The sequence below is a fragment of the Equus asinus genome, chromosome 6 (genome assembly GCF_041296235.1).
Source record: "Equus asinus isolate D_3611 breed Donkey chromosome 6, EquAss-T2T_v2, whole genome shotgun sequence".
Taxonomy (NCBI): domain Eukaryota; kingdom Metazoa; phylum Chordata; class Mammalia; order Perissodactyla; family Equidae; genus Equus; species Equus asinus.
The window spans coordinates 40,566,398-40,584,829 of record NC_091795.1 but is presented as its reverse complement, the minus strand read 5'-3'; the positions used below and the strand labels follow the sequence as shown (position 1 = coordinate 40,584,829).

Below are 18,432 nucleotides of genomic sequence, written 5' to 3'. Positions count from 1 at the left end.
ACTAGAGACAAAAAGAAATTCAGAGGCATGATATTAATATAGATGAGATTAAATTCTACACCAAAAGTGTTGGCAGGAATTAAAGAGGAGTATTTTTATACTAATTTTCAGTCCACAATGAGGCTATAACACATAAATCTTTAAACATGAAATAGAATAAAAAATAGATGAAAACTGGGAGCACCATCAATAAGGAAGTTTTTATTGCCTTAAAAAGGAATGAAGATCTAGAAATGAAAAGATGTGAAAACAACTCATGATATATTGTTAGGCAAAAGATGCTTAAGAGTGGAGAGGGGAATTTACTTTTGAGAGTAAAAAGTGCAAAACAGGCCATAAACTAACAGAAAACCCTAGAGGACCTTCAAGGAGAAATGAACAATATGGAATAGTAGTAGGGAGCTTGAAGACACATACTTAGCTCGTGATAGATCATAGGAATGAAATTTAGAAAAAAACAAAGTTAAAACATCTGGGAATAATGCAAATAATGAGGTTAATCTAAGAGATATATGTAAATAAAAAAATTTTAAAAAGCAAACCTTCCAGATTCCCATAGAATGTTTTTCCAGATAGCTTTATTGATATATAATGCATGTATCATACAATTCACCCAAAGTGTACAGTCAATTGTTTTTATGCTATTCACAGATATGTGTAACCATCAACAGTTAATTTTAGAACATTTCATCACCTCAAAAAGAAACCCTATATACCCTTTAGCTATCACCCCTTTACCCCCTCATCATCCCGCTCTCAGCCATAAGTCAACCACTGATCTACTTTGTCTCTATAGATTTCCCTATTCTGGGAGATTGAATCATACAATATGTAGACTTTTGTGACTGGCTTCTTTTCACTCAGAGTGTTTTCAGGTTCATCTAAGTTATAACATATATCAATACTGTATTCACTTAAAAGCTCAATAATATTCCATTGTATGTCTACCACATTTTGTTTATCCATTTGTTTGTTGATGGACATATGTGTTGTTTCTCCCTTTTGGCTATTATGCATAATGTTTCTATAAACATTCATGTACAAGGTTTTATATGGACATATGTTTTAATTTCTCTTGGGTATATACCTAGGAGTGGAATTTCGGGGTCATGTGATAACTTTATGTTTAATTGTTTGAGGAACTGTCAGACTGTTTGCCAAAGTGGCTGCACCATTTTTAAATTCCCACTAGCAGTGTATGAGGATTCCAGTTTCTCTAGAACCTCACCAACACTTCTTACCATCTGACTTTTTTATTTAAGCCATCCTACTGGGTGTAAACTGGTATCTCATTTTGCTTTTGATTTGCATTTCCCTCATGACTAATGATGTTGAACATCTTTTTGTGTGCTTATTAGCCAACTGTATATCTTCTTGGAGAAATGTGTATTCAGATCCTGACCTGGTTTTTATTTGGGTTATTTCTCTTTTTATTGAGTTGTAAGAGTTCTTTATGTATTCTAGATACATATTCCTTATCAAAATGTTGATTTGCAAATATTTTCTCCCATTCTGTGGGTTGTCTCTTCACTTTCTTGATGATGTTCTTGAAAGCACAAGTGTTTTTAACTTTGATGAAGTCTAACATATCTGTTTTTTCTTTTGTTGCTGCTGCTCTTGGTGTCATATCTAGCAGTCCTTTGCCAAATCCAAGGTCATGAAGATTTAACTCTATGGTTTCTTCTAGGAGTTTTATTGTTTTAGCTTTACATTTAGGTCTTTGATCCATTTTGAGTTAGTTTTTGTATATGATCTCAGGTAAGGGTCGACCTTTATTTTTTTGCCATGTGGATATCCAGTTGTCCCAGCACCATTTGTTAAAAGAACTGTTCTGTACTCGTTGAATGGGTGAGGCACCCTTATTGAAAATTATTTGACTATAAAGTATGGGTTTATTTCTGGACTCTCAATTCTCTTCCAATGATCTGTATGTCTATCCTTGTTTCAGTGCCACACTGTCTTGATTACTGTTAATGTGTAGTAAGTTTTGAAATTGGAAAGTGTGAGTCCTCCAACTTTGTCTTATTTTTCAGATTGTGTTGGCTATTCTGGGTCCCTTACAATTCCATATGAATTTTGGAATCACCTTGGCGGTTTCCACAAAGAAATCAGCTAAGATTTTCATAGGGGTTGTGTTGAATCTGTGATCAATTTGGAGAGTATTGCCTTAACAGTCTTAAGTCTTCCAGTCCATGAACATGGAATGTTTTCCATTTATTTAGATCTTCTTTAATTTCTTTCCACATGTTTTGTAGTTTTCAGAGTAGAAGTTTTGCACTTCTTTTGTTAAATTTATTCCTAAATATTTTAGGTTTTTTGATGCTGTTGTGAATAGAATGGTTTTCTTAATGTCATTTTGTTTGTTAATTACAAGCTTATAATAATACAAATGATTTTTTATATTTATCTTTTATCCTGCAACCATGCTGAACTCATTTATTAATTCTAATAGTTTTTAATGTATTCCTTAGGATGTTCTAGATATAAGATCTTGTCATCTGTGAAATATAGTTTTACTTCTTCCTTTGCAATCTGGATGCCTTTTTTTTTCCTCCTCATTGCCCTGGCTAGCACCTCCAGTAAAGTGTTGAGTAGAAGTTGCAAGTGCAGACATCCTTGTATCTTCCTGTATAGGGGACAGACATCTTGTCTTTCATCATTGATAGCTGTGAGTTTTTCATAGATGCCCTTTATCAGATTGACAAAGTTCCTGTCTATTCCTAGTTTATTGAGTGTTTTTATCAAAGGGCATTGGATTTTGTCAAGTGCCTTTTCTGTGTCTTTTGAGATGATCAAGTGAGTTTTATTTTTTATTTTAATATAGATTGAATTTTGGATGTTGAGCCAACCTTGATTTTTGGATATTGAGCCAACCTTGCATTTGTGGGGTAAATCCCACTTGGTCATGATGTATAATTCTTTTTTTATGTTGCTGAATTTAGTTTGCTAGCATTTTGTTGAGGATTTTTTTGTCTACTCATAAGAGATATTAGTCTCTAGTTTTCTTGTGATATCTTTGTTGGGTTTTATTATTAGGGTAACCCTGGCCTCATAAAATGAATTGAGAAGTATTCTGTACTCTTTATTTTCTTGAAGAATTTATGAAAAATTCATATTAATTATTTAAACGTTTGGTAGAATTCAGAGGTGAAGCCATCTGGGTCTGGACTTTACTTTCTAGGTCAGTTTTCAAATTATTAATTCACTTGCTTTAGGTCTATTCAGATTGTCTGTTATTTCTTGAATCAGTTTCAGTAGTTTGTGGCTTCTAGGAATGGCATTTGTCCATTTCATCTACATTATCTAACACGTTGGCATACATAGTTCATGGTATTCCTTTATATGTAATCCTTTTTATTTCTGTAAATAAATAAAATTTATTTATTGGCAATAAGTTGGTACTAATGTTCCCTCTTTCATTTTTCTTGTACGTCTTCTCATTTTTTTATTGGTCAATCTAGCTAGAAGTTTGTCGATTTTCTGGGTCTTTTCAGAGAACCCACTTTTGATTTTAATTATTTTTCTCTTTTTTTGATTCTCTATTTCGTTAATTTGCACTCTAACCTTTATGATTTTCTTCCTTCTGCTCACTTTAGTTTTAGTTTGCTCTTTTTCCAATGGCTTAAGGTGGAAGTTTAGGGTTCTTTTACTTGAGATCTTTCTTCTTTTTTCTTTTTAATTTTTATTGAGTTAATGATAGGTTACAATCTTGTGAAATTTCAGTTGTGCATTATTGTTTGTCAGTCGTGTTGTAGGTGCACCCCTTCACCCTTTGTGCCCACCTCTCACCCCATCTTTCCCCTGGTAGCCACCAATCTGTTCTCTTTGTCTACATTTTTAAATTCCTCATGAGTGGAGTCATACAGAGATTGTCCTTCTCTAACTGGCTTATTTCCCTTAACATAGTTCCCTCAAGGTCCATCCATGTTATTGCAAATGGGACGATTTTGTTCTGTTTTATGGCTGAGTAGTATTCCATTGTATCTATATACCACATCTTCTTTATCCAATCATCTGTTGATGGGCACTTAGGTTGCTTCCATGTCTTGGCTATTGTAAATAATGATGCAATAAACATTGGGGTGCATAGGACTTTTGGAATTGCTGACTTCAAGCTCTTTGGATAGACACCCAGTAGTGGGATAGCTGGGTCGTATGGTAGTTCTATTTTTAATTTTTTGTGGAATCTCCATACTGTTTTCCATAGCGGCTGCACCAGTTTGCATTCCCACCAGCAGTGTATGAGGGTTCCTTTTTCTCCACAGCCACTCCAACATTTGTTACTATTAGATATTTTTGTCATTCTAACGGGTGTAAGATGATATCTTACTGTAGTTTTGATTTGCATTTCCCTGATGATCAGCGATGATGAACATCTTTTCATGTGCCTATTGGCCATCAGTATATCTTCTTTGGAGAAATGTCTGTTCATGTCTCCAGCCCATTTTTTGATTGGGTTGTTTGATTTTTTGTTGAGTTGTGTGAGTTCTTTGTATATTATGGATATTAAGCCTTTGTCAGATATGTGACTTGCAAATATTTTTTCCCAGTTAGTGGGTATTTTTTTGTTTCAATCCTGTTTTCATTTGCCTTGAAGAAGCTCTTTAATCTGATGGAGTCCCATTTGTTTATTCTTTCTCTTGTTTCCCTTCTGAGAAGACATGGTGTCCAAAAAGATCCTTTTAATACTGATGTCAAAGAGTGTACGGCCTACATTTTCTTCCAGAAGCCTTATGGTTTCAGGTCTCACCTTTAGGTCTTTGATCCATTTTGAGTTTATTTTGGTGAATGGTGAGAAAGAATGGTCAATTTTCATTCTTTACATATAGCTTTCCAGTTTTCCCAGCACCATTTGTTGAAGAGACTTTCTTTTCTCCATTGTATGCCCTCAGCTCCTTTGTCGAAGATAAGCTGTCCATAGATGTGTGGTTTTATTTCTGGGCTTTCAATTCTGTTCCATTGATCTGTGCACCTGTTTTTTTTTTTACCAATACCATGCTGTTTTGATTACTGTAGCTTTGTAGTATGTTTTGAAGTCAGGGATTGTGATGCCTCCCGTTTTGTTCTTTTTTCTCAGGATTGCTTTCTCAGTTCGGGGTCTTTTGTTGCCCCATATGAATTTTAGGATTCTTTGTTCTAATTCTGTAAAGAATGTCATTGGGAATCTGATTGGGATAGCATTGAATCTGTAGATTGCTTTAGGTAGAATCGACATTTTAACTTGTACATGAAATGTCTTTCCATCTCCTTATGTCGTCATCCAATTCTCTCAGAAAAGCCTTGTAATTTTCATTTTATAGGTCTTTCACTTCCTTAGTTAAATTCACCCTGAGGTATTTTATTCTTTTTGTAGCGATTGTGAATGGTATTGTGTTCTTGAGTTCTTTTTCTGTTAGTTCGTTATTAGAATATAGAATGCTACTGATTTATGCAAATTTATTTTATACCCTGCAACTTTGCTGTAGTTGTTGATTACTTCTAAAAGTTTTCCAATGGATTCTTTGGGGTTTTCTATATATAAGATCATGTCGTCTGCAAACAGCAAGAGTTTCACTTCTTCCCTCCCTATTTGGATTCCTTTTATTCCTTTTTCTTGCCTGATTGCTCTGGCCAGGACCTCCAGTACTATGTTGAATAAGAGTGGTGATAGAGGGCATCGTTGTCTCGTTCCTGTTTTCAAGGGGATGGCGCTCAGTTTTTGCCCACTGAGTATGATGTTGGCTGTGGGTTTGTCATATATGGCCTTTATTACGTTGAGGTAGTTCCCTTCTGTGCCCATTTTGTTGAGAGATTTTATCATAAATGGCTGTTGGATCTTGTCAAATGCTTTCTCTGCATCTATTGAGCTGATCATGTGGTTTTTATTCCTCACTTTGTTGATGTGGTGTATCATGTTGATTGATTTGGGGATGCTGAACCATCCCTGTGTCCCTGGTATGAATCCCACTTGATCATGCTGTATGATCCTTTTGATGAATTGCTGAATTCTGGTTGCCAAAATTTTGTTTAGAATTTTTGCATCTATGCTCATCAGTGATATTGGCCTGTAGTTCTCTTTTTTTGTGGTGTCTTTGTCAGGTTTTGGTATCAGCATGATGTTGGCCTCGTAGAATGTGTTAGGAAGTGTTCCATCCTCCCTAATTTTTTGGAATAGCTTGAAAAGGATAGGTATTAAATCCTCTCTGAAAGTTTGGTAGAATTCCCCAGGAAAGCCATCTAGTCCTGGGGATTTATTCTTTGGGATGCTTTTGATGGCTGTTTCTATCTCTTTCCTTGTGATTGGCCTGTTCAAATTGTTTGATTCTTCTTGAGTGAGCTTTGGGAGATTGTAGGAGTCCAAGAATTTATCCATTTCCTCTAGGTTATCCATTTTGTTGGCATATAATTTTTCGTAGTATTCTCTTATAATCCATAGTACTTCTGTGGAGTCTGTTGTTATTTCTCCTCTTTCATTTCTGATTTTGTTTACTTGAGCTTTCTCTCTTTTTTTCTTTGTAAGTCTGGCTAGGGGTTTGTCAATTTTATTTATCTTCTCAAAGAACCAGCTCTTTGTTTCATTGATCCTTTCTACTGCCTTTTTGTTTCAATAGCATTTATTTCTGCTCTGATTTTTATTATTTCTCTCCTTCTGCTGACTTTGGGCTTTGTTCTTCTTTCTCTAATTTGGTTATGTGTACTTTAAGATTGCTGATTTGGGATTTTTCTTGTTTGTTAAGATGTGTCTGTATTGCGATGAATTTTCCTCTAAATACAGCTTTTGCTGTATCCCATATGAGTTGGTATGGCATGTTGTCATTTTCATTTGTCTCCAGGTATTTTTTTATTTCTTTAATTTCTTCAATGATCCATTGCTTGTTCAGTAGTGTATTGTTTAGTCTCCACATCCTTGTGCCTTTCTCAGCTTTTTTCTTGTAATTAATTTCTAGCTTTACAGCATTATGATCAGAGAAGATGCTTGTTACTATTTCAATTTTTTCAGATTTGTAGAGGCTTGCCTTGTTTCCCAACATATGGTCTATCCTTGAGAATGTTCCATGCACACTTGAGAAGAATGTGTATTCTGCTGTTTTTGGATGAAGTGTTCTATATATGTCTATTAAGTCCAATTGTTTTAGTTTTTCATTTAGCTCCACTATTTCCTTGTTGATTTTCTGTCTGGATGATCTGTCCATTGGTGTGAGTGGGGTGTTGAGGTCCCCTACTATTATTGTGTTGTTTTTAACATCTTCCTTTAGGTCTGTTAATAGTTGCTTTATGAATCTTGGTGCTCCTGTGTTGGGTGCATAGATATTTATAAGCATTATTTCTTCTTGATGAAGTGTCCCTTTGATCATTATATATTGTCCCTCTGTGTCTCTCTTTACCTGTCTTATTTTGAAATCCACTTGGTCTGATATGAGAATTGCAACACCTGCCTTTTTTTCCTTGCTCTTTGCTTGGAGTATTGTCCTCCACCCCTTCACCCTGAGTCTGTGTTTGTCCTTGGGGCTGAGGTGTGTTTCCTGGAGGCAACAAATTGTTGGATCGTGTTCTTTAATACATTTTGCCACTCTGTGTCTTTTTATTGGAGAGTTCAATCCGTTCACATTGGGAGTGATTATTGATGCATGTGGACTTAGTGCTGTTAATCTGTCGCTCATTATCTTGTTTTCCTGCGTTTCTTTTCCTGTTTGCTTTAGACTACCCATTTAATACTGTAATTTCTTATGCTGGGTTTCTTAGATTTTTCCTTACTTATGATTTGTGACTCTGTTCTGTACTTTATTTTAGTGTCTACCTTGAAGTTTGTATTTAGAATCTCGTGTATAATATAGTCTATTCTCTGGTGGTCTCTTACTTACTTGACCAATACTGATTTAGACCCTTTGCTCTTCCCCTCCTAAATAATTATTTTCATTTTTTATTCCAACTCGTCTTATTAATTGGTAGTTAGAGTGCTAAGATCGTGCTTGTTTTGGTAGTTTCCTTACCTTTACCCTAATGCTATAATTCAATATTTGCTATCCTGTTCTGGTTCTATCCATTGGTCTCCCTAGTCTGTGGATTGTGTCCCCTTTCTCCCTTTTTTCTTTTTTCAGGTATGAGAGCCTTCTTGAGGATTTCTTGTAGTGGAGGGCTTTTAGTTACAAATTCCCTTAACTTTTGTTTGTCTGGAAAAGATTTCATTTCTCCCTCATATCTGAAGGAAGTTCTTGCTGGATAGAGTATTCTTGGCTGAAGATTTTTATCCTTTAAAGCTTTGAATATGTCACTCCATTCTCTCCTAGCTTGTAGGGATTCTGTAGAGAAATCCGCTGACAGTCTGATAGGGGCTCCTTTATAGGTTATTCTCTTTTTTTTCCTTACTTCCCTGAGTATTCTTTCCTTATCATTCCTTTTTGCCAACTTTACTACTATGTGCCTTGGGGTTGCTCTTTTTACATTGACAAATCTAGGAGATCTAAAACCCTCCTCTACACACATTTCTCCGTCGATCCCTAGATTTGGGAAGTTCTCTTCAATAATTTCATTAAGCACACTTTCTGCTCCATTTTCCTTTTCCATATTCTCGGGAATTCCTATGATCCTTATGTGCTTAATCCTCATTGAATCCATTATCTCTCGGAGATTTTCCTCATTTTTTTTAATTCTTAGTTCTCTTTCTTCCTCTGTCTGGTGCCATTCAGCTTGTCTATCCTCAATTATGCTAATTTTCTCCTCTATGTTGTCTACACGGGCATTCAGGGAATCCGTATTCTGTTTTATCTGGTCCATTGTGTTTTTCATCTCAAGTAATTCTGTTTGATTTTTCTTTATGATTTCAATCTCTTTTGTGAAGTAACTCCAGAACTCGGCTTGTTTCTCTATCTTTCTCTCTACCTCATTGAGTTTTTTGATTATAGCTGCTCTGAACTCATTATCACTTAGTTTACCTAATTCGAAGTCCTCAGGACTTAATTCTATGTTTTTATTGTTTTCCTTCTGGTCTGGGGCTTTTATAAATTGCTGGATGGTAGAGGAGCGGTTTTTTCGCATGGTGGTAGAATTCAGTTGCAGTTACAGCCTGTCGCCACTAGATGGGGGTCGAGAGCGGCGTGTTAGCTCTCCGCCTTGGGGCAAGATGGCTGCGCCCACTGGCTTTGCTGGGGGGGAGGGGCTGTTACTCACACGCACCCGTCTGGGTTCAGATCAGTTCTGTTCTCTGGTCTCCCAAGGCTCTTGATTTATAGGGTCCCCGCGGACGGAAGCTTTCCCCCCTGTCAGCGGGTCTCCACTGAACCAGCGGCAGGAGTCCTGGATGACACACCCCCCCCCCCCCCCCGTCACGTGGCCCCTCCCCCGCTCCTTCCCGACCGCGCGGCAGCAATCGCAGACTCTAGGGGAGGGAGCGATGTTCTCTCCTACCGTTCCAGCGCCTCCGAGGGTATAAGCAAAGTTTATGATCTCCGCCTTCTTGGTATTATAGGTCTCTAACGAGCTGGCATTATGTTTATTCTCTGAAATTCAGTTCTTCCAATCTTTTGTTATACTTTGGAGGGGAGAGAATCCCGGGTCAGCTCACCCTGCCATTTTGCTCCTCCCCTCTCTCCAATACTGTGTTGAATAAAAGTGGTGTGACTGGGCATCCTTGTCTTCTTCCTAATCTTAGAGCATAAACTTTCTCCTTTTCACAATTGAGTATGATGTTAGCTGTGGGCTTGTCACATATGGCCTTTATTATGTTGAGATACATTCCCTCTATACTTCCTTTGTTTGAGAGTTTTTATCATAAATAGATATTGAATTTTGTCAAATGCTTTTTCTGCATCTACTGAGATGATCATATGATTTTGAACAGTTTGTTAATGTGGTTGATCACATTGATTGATTTGCAGATGTTGAATCACCCTTCCATCCCTGGAATAAATCCCACTTGATCATAGTGTATGATCCCTTAAAATATTGTTTAATTTGGTTTCCTAAGTTTTTATTGAGGATTTTTGCATCTATGTTCTTGAAGGATATTGGCTTGTAATTTTCTTGTAGGGTGGTTGTCTGGGTATCAGGGTAATGCTGGCTTCGTAAATTGAGTTTGGAAGTGTTCCCTCCTCTTCTTTTTTTTGAGGAATTTGAGGTTTCGTGGTAATTCTTCTTTAAATATTTGGTGAAATTCACCAGTGAAACCATCTGGTCCTGACTTTGATTCATTGGGAGGTTTGAGAGTTTTATTTTTATTTTTGTATGTGAAAGCAGATCCCTTGTATCCCACTGTATTCTGGGGAAATTGCCTTAAGAATTCCCAGAGTATTTAATGAAAACTGCAGTTGCCAATAATCTGTAGTGTGGGTGGAAAAGATCCCACAGTTACAAGTGTTACTTTGTTGCGTGTGTATGTCTTTGTTTCTGCCCATGACTTGGAACTCCAAAAATGTATATTGATCCCATATTAGTGTTTACAATTAAGGTTTATGACTGTAAGATATTATTACATCTGAAAATTCCTGTTTTGATGTAGAATAATGACTGTCAAAAAGTGAAGATGGAAGAGGGTAAATTTTATATGTTAGGTGTATTTTACCCCAATAAAAAAATTGGGGAAGAATGTAAAGATGGTTCACAGAAAGGAATTTTAAAAGGCTCCAAAATGGTTAAAGAGTTTCTTTTTTTTATTCCATCCATTTAATTACTGATGATGAAAATGAAGTCTTAAGTTTCTTAGCTGAAAATGGGGTTACCACTACCTATCTCTTAGTTTTGTCAACAAGATTGAATCAAAAGGAATAAAAACAAATATAGAGACATACCATAACACCACAGACATAGCAGGCAGTGAATATGCAGCAGCTGCTGTTAAAATTCAGAGAACTCAAGTGCCTTCCTTGAGGTCCCACAGCCAGTCTGTGTCAGAGTCCAGCCCAGAATCCAGATCTTTGACCCTGAGTCTCTTCAACTCTTACCATGCAAGTCTGGCCACTAGGCACAGGCATGAATCCTTTGTGCAGGCAGTGAATTTTCTGAAACTTTATATAAACTGTTCTTTCCTTTGGTCTTTGTTCTATAGCTAAAGAATTAAGTATGAATACTCCTTCTGAAGGGAATGCAAATAGTTTGAAAGTCCTTCAAAATCTTTTTTTTCCTCCTTTTCAGAGTCCAGATGTCATTCAGAATTTGAAAATACTACCCATTCTGTCTTCAGATCAGCCAAGTTTTACTTTCATCATCCAGTGCACCCACCAAGTGATCAAGATTTTTGCCATGATTCGTTAGGAAGGAGTATTTTCATGAAGCATTCCTGGAAAAATTTCTTTCAGCATCATCCGGACAAACAAAGAGAATACATTTGTCTTCCTCCTCATCATCAAAATGTAGAAAAGACAAAGATGGATTATACCAAAATAGAGAGCCTCAGTATCAATGTAAACTTGGAAAACAAAGAAGCGATGCATACTTCTAAAAGTGAGGCTAAAGAATATCCAAAGTTTGACAAACAAATTAATGATCCAAAAAGAGATCATAAGGTGACCGCAGAGCTAACAACTCAGCACACTGTGAGTTTGAATGAACTGTGGAACAAGTATCAGGAGCGACAGAGGCAACAGAAACCTCCTGAGTTCACTGGCAAGAAAGAACTATCCTTGGTGGAGCGACTTGATCGTTTGGCTAAACTTCTTCAGAATCCAATCACACATTCTCTCCGGCCCTCAGAAAGTACACAGGATGATAGCAGAGGGGAACGAGATGTTAAGGAATGGAGTGGTACACAGCAACAGCAGAAAAACAAGCTTCAGAAAAAGAAATGGTATAAAAGCCTAGAAAAGTGCAATAAAAACACAGGAGATCTTAAAAAAGGTAAAGTGCTTTCCACCCATCAAGCTAGGAGGTCCAATCAGATTAAAATTGAACAGATTAAATTTGATAAATATATTCTGAGACAACAACCAGGTTTTTACTATGTGAACAACACTTCTTCAGATTCTAGAGTCTCAGAGGAGAGTGAGATGCTCACAGAATCTGCTACCAACATCCTCTCCACCACCACTTCTCCTGCGGAATCAGACACATTGACCCAAACAGATAAAGAAGTGACTTTGCATGACAGGAGCAGCTCTATTTCTACTATTGACACTGCTCGATTGATCAAAGCTTTTGGCCATGAAAGAGTTTGTTTGTCACCCAGGCGAATTAAATTATACAGCAGCATCACCGACCATCAGAGGAGATACCTTGAGAAGCGAAGTAGGAAGAACAAGAAAGTTTTGGATACATGTCGTCCTCAAATAACTTCTGAGCACACCAGAAGGAAACACATCCAGGTACATGGCTACAGATTCCATCTGGCAATGTGACTGCCTTTTTTGTGGACTTTCTCATTAAGCTTTGCACACAGGTGAAAAAAAGCCAATTGCCCTTTCCTCGCTATAACATTTCTTACCAACTGGAAAAGAGTGAGAAAGTGTAGTACAGTGCTATTGTGAGTTGTCATTCTTTCATCACCACCCATTACGAATTACCCTTTGGATAAAGGGCTTTCCTGCTAAATTCTTCAGAATCTACAAAGTAGACCCCTGGCATAGGGGAGCTTCAAGTTTAGAATGACCTCCATTCTAAACAACGTTGCCTGGTTGTTTTTTTTTAATTTGTTTGTTTGGTTTTTGTTTGTTTACTCCTATCTTCCAAGAAATTTTGAGGTGCTTTTAAGCACATACAACACATACACATATATACATACACACATATATAAGTGATATAGTATGATCTTTAAGTAAATGAAGAATTGGAATGATGGAAAAGTAAGTTGAAGCCAGGGAGGGGTGAGCTTCAACATGATTTTAAAAAATAAATAATGAAGAATTGTGAGTGATGGGAAAACAAGTTGAAGCCAGAGGGGAGGTTAATAAACCTTGTGGATATAGTTGCTAAAAGTGAGTCACAAATTTCTCTTTATGTTTTCTAGCACTTAGTGTTGCTAGAATTTTGTGATCAATTACGTGAGTCTATAATATAAAAACAAATTTGCAAAAGCATTAAGCTATTTCTGGTACTGAGACCTAAGAGGAATTTCTCTCATCCATCCTCAGAAAGAAGGCAGCGCAGTGTGACAGAGCCCTCAACCACGTCCTTACACTCATATGGCTGCTATGGCCTTAGTTTATGGAGTTCAGTAAAGGTGGATCTCGAGGGGCAAACAGATGCAGACCAGTACTTTAAACCAAGAATAAAATTTGGGGTGTCTAGAAAAGTGTTCTCCAAAGAGGGATACTTCCACAATAGTTCATTGGAGTATAGAAAGAAAAATATTAGATTTATGTTCATTTCTCTCAACCTTTTATAATTTATATTTTTGTATATCTCTTATAATAGTACAGTATTAATATATAGTTTATAAGTAAATACCTACTTTGGTAATTTGTGTTCAAAAATATTTCATCAATAGAACCACATGATCAAGAAATTTGGAGACCACTAGTCTAGAAAGGAGGCACAAGACATTCAGACAATTTACCATATATATTAATTCTAATAATAATAATAATTTTATAGTAATAATTCTATAATGTTAATAATACCATAAATAATAATTGAGATTTTGTTAGGTATTAAATGACAGTGGCAGTGGTTGCATATATAAATAGTACAGTATGATTTCTTTTTGAAGTGAAGAATTAGAAATGGCACAAACTAAGGCTTTTGTTCCATAGAGGAGATAGGGGGAAAGGATCCAGGTAGCGGGTTTTTTGTATGTGTGGTAAAATACATACACATAATATAAAGTTTACAGTTTTAACATGTACAACTCAGTAGCACTGAATACATTCACAATGTTTTACAACAATCACCACTATCTAGTTTCAGAACTTTTTCATCACCCCTGTGGAAACCTCATATCCATTAACCAGTCACTCTGTTCCCCCTTCCCACCAGCCCCTGACAAACACGAATCTACTTTCTGTCTCTGTGAATGTACCTGTTCTGGTTATTTCATATAAATAGAATCATACAATATGTGATTGTATGATTGTGTCAGACTTCTTTCACTTTAGCATAATATTTTTAAGGTTCATCCATATTCTAGCATGTATCAATACTTCATTTCTTTTTATGGCTGAATAACATTCCCTTGCATATATATACTACATTTTATTTATCCACTCATCCATTCATGGACATTTGGGGTATTTCCACCTTTTGGCTGTTGTGTATAGAACTGATATGAACATTTGTGTGCAAGTTTTTATTTGAACACCTGTATAGAGTTCTTTTGGGTATTTACTTAGGAGTGGAAATACTGAGTCATATGAGGATTCTGGGTTTAGCTTAGAGAGGAACTGCCAAAGTGTTTTCTACAGTGGCTACACCATTTTACATTCCCACCAGCAAATGTCTGAGAGTTCCGATTTCTCTGCATTCACCACCACTTTTTACTTGCCCTTTTCTTTTTTTTTTTTGTCATCCTAAGGGGTATGAAAAGGCATCTCATACTCATTGTCATTTTGATTTGTCCTTCCCTTTCCCTAACAATGTTAAGCATCTTTTCATGTGCTTGTCAGCCATTTGTATATCTTCTTTGGACACATGTATATCCTAGTCTTCGTCCACTTTTTAATTAAGTTGTTTGTCTTTGTGTTTTTGAGTTGCAAGAGTTCTTTATATCTTCTGGATTGTAGGTCCTTATCAGATGTATAGTTTGCAAATTTTTGCTCCCACTCTCTGGGTTGTCTTTTCACTTACTAATTAATGCCCGTTGATGCACAACAGTTTACTTTTGTTGAAGTCTCAGTGTACCTATTTTTTCTTTTCTTGTCTATGCTTTTGGTGTCATATCTAGAAAACCATTGCCAAATCCAAAGTTGTGAAGATTTGTCCCTATATTTTCTTTTAATAATTTTATACTTTTAGCTCTTTCATTTGCATCTTTGACATATATTGAGTTAATTTTAGTATATGGTATAAGGTAAGAGTCACACATCATTCTTTTCCACATGGACATTCAATTGTCTGAACACCAGTTGTTGAAAAGACTCTTCTTTCCCATTGAATGGTTTTGGCACCCTTGTCAAAAATCAGTTGACTGTAGATATGAGGGCCTGTTTCTTGGCTCTCAATTCTATTCCTTTGATCTGCCTGTCTATCTGTATGCCACTACTACACTGTTTGACTACTGTACCTTTGTACTAAGTTTTAAAATTGAGAAATGTGTCTCTTCCAACTTTGTTCTTTTTTAAGCCTGTTTTGGCTATTCAGGTCCCTTATGTCTCCATATGAATTTTAGGATCAGCTTTTCCATTTCTGCCAAAAAAGATGTTGGGATTTTGATGTTAATTGCATTAAATCTGTAGGTCACTTTGGGGTTTATTGCCATTACAATATTAACTCTTCCAACCCATGAATACAGGGTGTCTTTCAATTTATTTAGGTCTTTAATTTCTTCCAGCAATGTTTTGTGGTTTTCAGCGTACAAGTCTTATACCTTCTTGGTTGAATGTATTCCTAAGATTCTCTTGTTTTCTTTTTTTATTATTTTTAATTTTTGTAAAATACATATAACAAAATTTACTATCCCAACCATTTTCAAGTGTACAGTTTAGTGGTATTAAGTGCATTCATATTATTATGTGAACATCACAATCATCCATTTCTAGAACTCTCTTCATCTTGCAAAACTGAAACTCTGTATCCTCTCAAACAACAACTTCCCACTCCACTTATGCTCCTGGCAACCACGATTCTACGTTCTGTCTCTATGAATTTGACTGCTCTGGGTACCTTATATAAGTGGAATCACACAGTATTTATCTTTTAGTAACAGACTTATTTCACCTAGCATAGTTGTTGTCAAGGTTCATCTATGTTGTAGCATGTAAAAGTATTTTCTTCCTTTTTAAAGCTGAATGGTATTCCATTGTATGTAGATACCACATTTTGCTTATCCATTTATCCATCAATGGACACTTGAGTCACTTCCACCTTTTGACTATTGTGAATAATGCTGCTGTGAATATGGGTGTACAAATATCTGTTCAAGACCCTGCTTTCAATTTGGGGGAGTATATATCTAGAAGTGGAATGACTAGATCATATGGTAATTCTATTTTTAGTTATTTGAGGGAACCACCATACTGTTTTCTACAGCAGCTGCACCATTGTACAGTCTCACCAACAGTGCACCAGAGTTCTAATTTGTTCACAGCCTTGCCAACACTTGTTATTTTCTGTTCCTTTTTTATAGTAGCCATCCTAATGGGTGTGAAATGGTAGCTCATTGTGGTTTTAGTTTGCAGTTCCCTAGTGATTTGTAATGTTGAGCATCTTTATGTGCTTATTAGTTATTTGTATATCATCTTTAGAGAAATATCTATTCAAGTCCTTTGCTTGTTTTTTAATTGGGTGGTTTTTTGTTGTTGAGTTACAAGAGTTATTTATGTATTCTAGATATTAACCTCTTATCAGATATGTAATTTGCAAATATTCTCTCTCATTCCATGGGTTGCCTTTTTACTCTGTTGATTGTGTCCTTGGATGCATAGATGTTTTTAATTTAGATGAAATCCAATTTGTCTATTTTTGCTTTTTTTGCCTGTGCTTTTGGTGTCATATCCAGGAAATCATTGCTAAATCAAATGTTATTAAGGTTTTCTCTTGTTTTCTTCAGAGCTTTATGGTTTTAGGTCTTACGCTTAGGGGTTTAATCCATTTCGAGGTAATTTTTGTATATTGTGCAAGATAAGGCTTGAACTTCATTCTTTTGCATGTAGGTATCTAGTTGTCCCAGCACCATTTGTTGAAAAAATACCTGTCTTTTCCCCATTGAATCATTTGGCACCCTTGTCAAAAATCATTTCACCATAGATATATGAGAGTTTATTTCTGGGCTTGCTCTTCTGTTCCATTCGTCTATATGTCTGTCTTCATGCCAGTACCACACTGTTTTGGTTTATCGCATCTTAGTAATAAAATTTGAAATCAGGAAATGTAAGACCTCCAATTTTACTCTTCTTTTTCAAGACTGTTTTGGCTATTTGGGGTCCCTTGAGATTCCGTATGAATTTTAGTAAATATATTTTCTTTTTGTTGCTATTTTAAGCGCAACTGTTTTCTTAATTTCATTTTTCACTGTTCCTTGCTAGTGTATAGATACACAACTGATTTTTGCATGTTGGTCTTGTATCCTATAACCTTACTGAATTCATTTATTAACTCTAACAGTTTTCTTGTGGATTCTTTAGGATTTTCTACATATAAGATCATGTCATCTGTGAATAGAGGTACTCTTAATTTCTCCCTTCCAATTTGCATGCCATTTATTTTTCTTCCCTAATTGGTCTGGCCAGAACTTCTAGTAGTATGTCAAATAGAAGTATTAAAAGGGAGCTTCATTGTTTTGTTCATGATCTTAAGAGGAAAGCATTCAGTCTTTTCAGCATTGAGAATGGTATTGTCTGTGGGTTTTCAAATATGACCTTTATCATGTTGAATAAGTTCCCTTTTTTCCTGTTTTGATGTGTGTTTTTACCATGAAAGAGTTTTGGGTTTTACCAGATGCTTCAGCATCTGTTGAGATGACCATCTGGGTTTTTTCCCCCCTTTTATTATATTAATATGGTGTATATTGATAACTGTGTGCAGCCAACTTTGAATTCCTGGGATAAATCCCACTTGATCATGATATATAATCTTTTCATATGCAGCTGGATTTAGTTTGCTAGAATTTTGAAGAGGACTTTTGCATCTCTGTTTGTAAAAGATATTGATCTGTAGTTTTCTTGTGATATCTTTGTCTACTTTTGGTGTCAGGGTGAGACTGGCCTCAAAGAATGAGTTAGGACATTTTCCCTCATCTTCTATTTTTTGGATGAGTTTGAGAAGAATTGCTGTTAATGACTGATGTTAATTTTTCCTTAAGTGTTTGGTAGAATTCCCCAAGGGAAGTCTTGTTACTGATTCAATCTTTTTGTTATAAGTCTATTCAGATTTTCTATTTCTTCTTGAGTCGATGTTTGTAGTTTGTGTGTTTCTAAGAATTTTTCTATTTCTATTGTTTTTCTAGACTCTTTCATTTGTCTTCACTCTAATCTTCATTATTTACTTCTGCTTGCTTTGGGTTTAGTTTGCTCTTCTTTCTCTAATTCCTTACAGTTTAAAGTTGGATTATTGATTTGAAATTACTATTCTTTTTTTTTTTAAAGATTCTATTCTTCCTTTTTCTCCCCAAAGCCCCCCAGCACATAGTTGTGCATTTTTAGTGTGGGTCCTTCCAGTTGCGGCATGTGGGATGCCGCCTCAGCATGGCCTGATGAGCACTGCCATGTCCGCACCCAGGATTTGAACTGGTGACACCCTGGGCCACCGAAGCAGAGTGCGTGAACTTAACCACTCAGCCATGGGGCCGGCCTCCTGAAATTACTATTCTTTTTTAACATAGGTATTTACAGCTATAAATTTTCCTCTGAGCACTGCTTTTGCAGATAGAAATTT

General features: G+C 36.1%; 1 protein-coding gene across 9 annotated transcripts in view; it reads left to right on the top strand.

Moving 5' to 3' along the window:
- Positions 1-18,432, top strand: part of ALMS1 (ALMS1 centrosome and basal body associated protein) — a 251,540-nt gene that overhangs the window by 196,046 nt on the left and 37,062 nt on the right. For all 9 annotated transcript variants that reach the window (XR_011503935.1, XM_070511957.1, XM_070511958.1 and 6 more), the window contains one exon: positions 11,107-12,272. Coding sequence is in view for 8 of the 9 variants with exons in the window: in XM_070511957.1 (XP_070368058.1) it covers positions 11,107-12,272 (1,166 nt within the window). In the remaining variant the exon portion in view is untranslated. The remainder of the gene's footprint in view (positions 1-11,106; positions 12,273-18,432) is intronic.